The sequence below is a fragment of the Otolemur garnettii genome, unplaced genomic scaffold (assembly GCF_000181295.1).
Source record: "Otolemur garnettii isolate 467f Iridium unplaced genomic scaffold, OtoGar3 scaffold00039, whole genome shotgun sequence".
In the NCBI taxonomy this organism is placed as follows: Eukaryota; Metazoa; Chordata; class Mammalia; order Primates; family Galagidae; genus Otolemur; species Otolemur garnettii.
Genome location: NW_003852434.1, coordinates 3,478,057 through 3,482,493, shown reverse-complemented (window position 1 = coordinate 3,482,493; position 4,437 = coordinate 3,478,057). Strand labels below are relative to the sequence as shown.

At 39.4% G+C, this 4,437-nt stretch overlaps 1 protein-coding gene across 1 annotated transcript in view; it reads left to right on the top strand.

The window, feature by feature from the left end:
• PTPN13 (protein tyrosine phosphatase, non-receptor type 13) overlaps positions 1 to 1,718 on the top strand; it is a 215,239-nt gene extending 213,521 nt beyond the window's left edge. The window contains exon 46 of the mRNA XM_012805304.2: positions 1,487 to 1,718. Coding sequence (XP_012660758.1) covers positions 1,487 to 1,582 — 96 coding nt within the window. The 3' untranslated portion in view covers positions 1,583 to 1,718. The remainder of the gene's footprint in view (positions 1 to 1,486) is intronic.
• Positions 1,719 to 4,437: the final 2,719 nt, after the last annotated feature.

Genomic DNA, 4,437 nt, shown 5'->3' with positions numbered 1-4,437 from the left:
GCACATCTGGTAGGATTGTAGCATGATCTAAGGCACGTTTGGTAGGATTGTAGCATGATCTAACGCACATGTGGTAGGATTGTAGCATGGTCTAAGGCACATGTGGTAGGATTGTAGCATGATCTAACGCACATGTGGTAGGATTGTAGCATGATCTAACGCACATCTGGTAGGATTGTAGCATGATCTAATGCACATTTTAAGGGACCTCTCTGGCTGTTAGGTTAAAATGATACCTGATCTGGGGAAGAGAAGGCAAAATTAGAAGCAGGAAGGTCAGTTAGGCAGCCCGTAGGATGGCTCAGTCTGGAATGGTAGGTGTGGACATAATGAAAAAGAACTTTATGTGGAGTGGATTTGCTAATGAGTTGTATGTGGTGTAAGAGAAAGAATTAAGGATGAATGTGCAGAAAATGTGGAAAAGTTAAAATACAAACAAGCAGAAAATAAATTGAAAAGACCACTTGTATTCCTATTTTCAGAGCGCTTTTAATGTTTTTAGGAAATGTTTTTATGTATCTTGTCCAAAATATATGTGTACACACATTCAGGCTTGTACATACACTCATGCAACTGTTTTAAATAAGATTTAACTATGGTTATTGTGATTTTTTTTTAATTTATTTTCAGATTCATTAATTCCTTGCCAAGGAAGGAATCAGATCCCTACACCATTGACATAATAAGATCCCTACACCATTAACGTAATAAAGAATTTCACTAAGAGTTCATTTTCAAAAATTTAGATTTCCATACTTTTGGTCCAAAATATCTCAAAAATATTATTTTACTGGCCTCTTAGCTATTAACATTTTGACATTTTAAACATCAAGTGAATTTAATAAAACTAGAAGAAAGTTTTTTAAATGGTTATTTTTCCATTAAATATTATCAAAGCATAAAAAAATGCAAGTAACACCAATCTCAAATAACTTCAGTTAACACTCTGGGATAGTTCTACCTTATCCCTCAGCCTTTTTCCCTTCTCATTTAGTTAAGCTAATTTTTATAACACCATACAATTCTATACCTTGCCTTTTATATCTAGCATTCTGACAAAATTTTTCCATATTTTCAAAACCCCTCAAACATCATTTCAAATAATAGTATAGTAATGCATACATATATGTATACAGTAGACCCTCTATAGTTGACCACCTCCCTACTTTGACTTCCTCTTCAAGTTGAACTGATTTTCATAGACTGGGCATGTACAATATGTACATATCAGAACAGTATGCATAGGTCCTCATGTTGACCTCCTCTGCATGTTGGCCAGTTGGTTACAGTCCCTCGGGTAGTGAACTTACAGAGGTTCTACTGTATATTAAAAGAACACTACTTCTACTGTATTTTCATATTTAATTATCTTCAATGAGTTCATTCCTGGGCTTTGCTTAAACTTCTTAATATATAAATTATGTATATTTACTATAATAATGTTCACATAATACATCTAAAGTCTTCTACCTCTCTCTTTTTTTAGGATCAATATATTTTCTGCTATCAAGTCATCCTTTATGTCCTGAGACGTCTTCAAGCTGAAGAAGAGCAAAAAGAGCAGCTTCAGCTTCTGAAATGAGAGGAAAAGAGCCTTCTGGTTATGTTTCTCCTCCCTCCTTAGCCTCAGCAGACTCCTGCTCTCTCTCTGAAATGACGATCACAGAGCAGCAAGTCCGTACAGTACCATTGTGCTTACTCTCTTCTTAGAGTATTTTTCATTACAATACATAATGGTGAAATGCTGTATTTTTACAGCTACTTTAACCTCTGACAATTATTTTAAAAAGTTAACACTAACTGAACAATGCAGATCTTAGGGATAATTAAAGCCAGCGTTTGATTATAGTGGACGTTGTTACAAGGACATGCTGAGTCTCTTTTTCATGTATTATTCTTGTTTATAGCAAAAATTTTTCCACTATTTTAATAAAGTAGAGTAATTTTATAGGGGACTCTTGGAACCAGTATTTAAGCTTCAAATGACAATAATACGGCATAGAAAAAAAGTAGCAAAAGTTTACTGTATCAATTTCTAATGTTTACTATATAGAATTTACTGTAATATATTTATATACTTTTTCATGAAAATGGAGTTACCAGTTATCTGTTTGTAACTGCATCATCCATTTGTAATGCATCTTCTCACTTTGTAAATAAAAATACACTTTAAAACATGAACCAAAGCTACGTACAAACATTCTCAATGTGGTTTAGGTTTGGGGGTTTTTTTGTTTGTTTTGTTTTGAGGTCCCACCTTGTCACCCTAGTAGAGTGCTGTGGTGTCATAGTACACAGCAACCTCAAAATCTTGGGCTCAAGCAATCCTTTTGCCTCAGGCTTTGGAGTAGCTGGGACTACATGTGCCCGCCACAATGCTCAGCTATTTTTTCTTTTTTTAGACAGGGTCTCACTCTTGCTCAGCTTGGTCTTGAATTCCTGAGCTCAGTGTGTTATTTCTTAACACCCCTGCCCCTGGGAAGTGGGCCCACTAAACCCCAGCTTCCCATTTCCCTAGTCCTGCCAGCCATAGGAAGTGGGGTGTTCTCAGAAATCCTGGTAGATCTTCACTAAGGGCCATATGAGGATAACCTATGGCCTGAACGGTAGCTAAGAAGAAATTCAGAACCTGTCTCCTTCCATCTACCTCCCTGAGAGTGACACCAGCTCACTGAGACCAACTCATGTAAATCAGAATATTTTCAAGCCCTCATCTCAGTCATACTGAGATGACCAAGGAGTAATCAAAGAAAATGTCATACTACCTGGGGGTTTATATTTGGTTCTGCTAAATAGGAAGGAAAAGAAGTCAGCCTCAAAGACCTCAGAGGTTCTCTAATTCTCAATACTGAACTCTAAATGTCACAAATCCCAACAGTGCTTCTCCAGTCAGCTGTGAGTGACATTCCAAGGTCCAGGAACTCTCTAGGATTATTCCCATAAGATTTTGCACCAGTTCTGAGGTAAGTGACGTGAATTTCTGATCTTACCTAAGTGCATCAACTTGCTGAGACCAACATCTGAGAATTTGAGACTATCTGAAGGCAGAGATGCTATTAGTACAAAAGCTCCATGGTGACATGTTCAACTCCCCACCAGATAATGGGTTTGGGTCTTTACCTCGGAATTGGCTCTGATCTGTCAGAAGCTTCACCACCACCATTTCCACTTCAATCAGAGGAGTTGTTTTGTTTTGTTTTAAACTTAATTTTTATTAAATCATAACTGTAGGCTCGGCACCTGTGGCTCAAGTGGCTAAGGCACCAGCCACATATACCTAAGGTGGAGGGTTTGAATCCAGCCCGGCCTGCCAAAACAACGACGGCTGCAACCAAAAACTAGCCGGGCGTTGTGGCGGGCACCTGTGGTCCCAGCTACTTGGGAGGCGGAGGCAGGAGACTCGCTTGAGCCCAAGAGTTGGAGGTTGCTGTGAGTTGTGATGCCACAGCACTCTACCCAGGGGGACAGCTTGAGGCTCTGTCTCAAAAAATAAAAATCATAACTGTATACATTTAGGGGGTACAATGTGATGATTTGATATACAATGTGGAATGTTTAAATCAAACTAACGTAATCATCACCTTCACCTATTTTTGTGGTAAGACATTTATAACACACTCTCAGTTGTTTTGAAATGTGCTCTGGCGTTGAGCACAGTAGGCACCTTCAGGCACCAGAGGAGATTTACAGACTGGGTTGTAGCTGAAGCTTTCATTTGGTGGGGGAGATTTCTGTTGCCTTAAATGGCATTTGGAAATTCCTGCTGGGGCCTGTTTTCCTGTCACAGGCACATGAAACTAGGCCAGCAGAGAAGGAGCCCACACAGCTGGAGGTGATTAGCCACCATCAGGAAGTCCGCAGAGGAGAGAGGGCAAAGCTGGAGGACACTTCTGGAAAGAATGTATCTAGGAAATGGAAAGTGTGGGGAGAAAATGCAGGTTTAGGTTTACAGCCCCTGAATGGAAACTTTATGGTAGTAAACATGTTACTGCCTTATCTGAGATCTGGATCCACTGCATGGAATGGTGGAGTCATTCCCCAGGGCCACTCTGATTAGAAAGGAAGACAAGGGCACAGAGCCAGGGATGGCACGGGAGGCAGTCAAATATCAAATAAATAAGTAAACGAAACTCAGCTCTTCACACACCTTGTATAAGCTAAGTTCTAAATGGTATAAACCCAAAACATATAATGGCTCAAACATAATAGTTTATTTCTAGTTTATCAAACTGTTCTGGGAAGGTAAACACAGCAAGGCTGCTCTTCTTCCCTCCATTTTTAGGAACCCAAGTTAATGAAAGTTCTTTAAACACAAAGCTTCCAAGGTCCTTCTGGGAATTGAATGGGACTTGCCTTCTTCCCCAAGGAGGACCACCTGTGGAGAGGTTTTATGCTCTGGGCCAGGCCTGGAAACAAATCATCAGTGCCATTCCTATC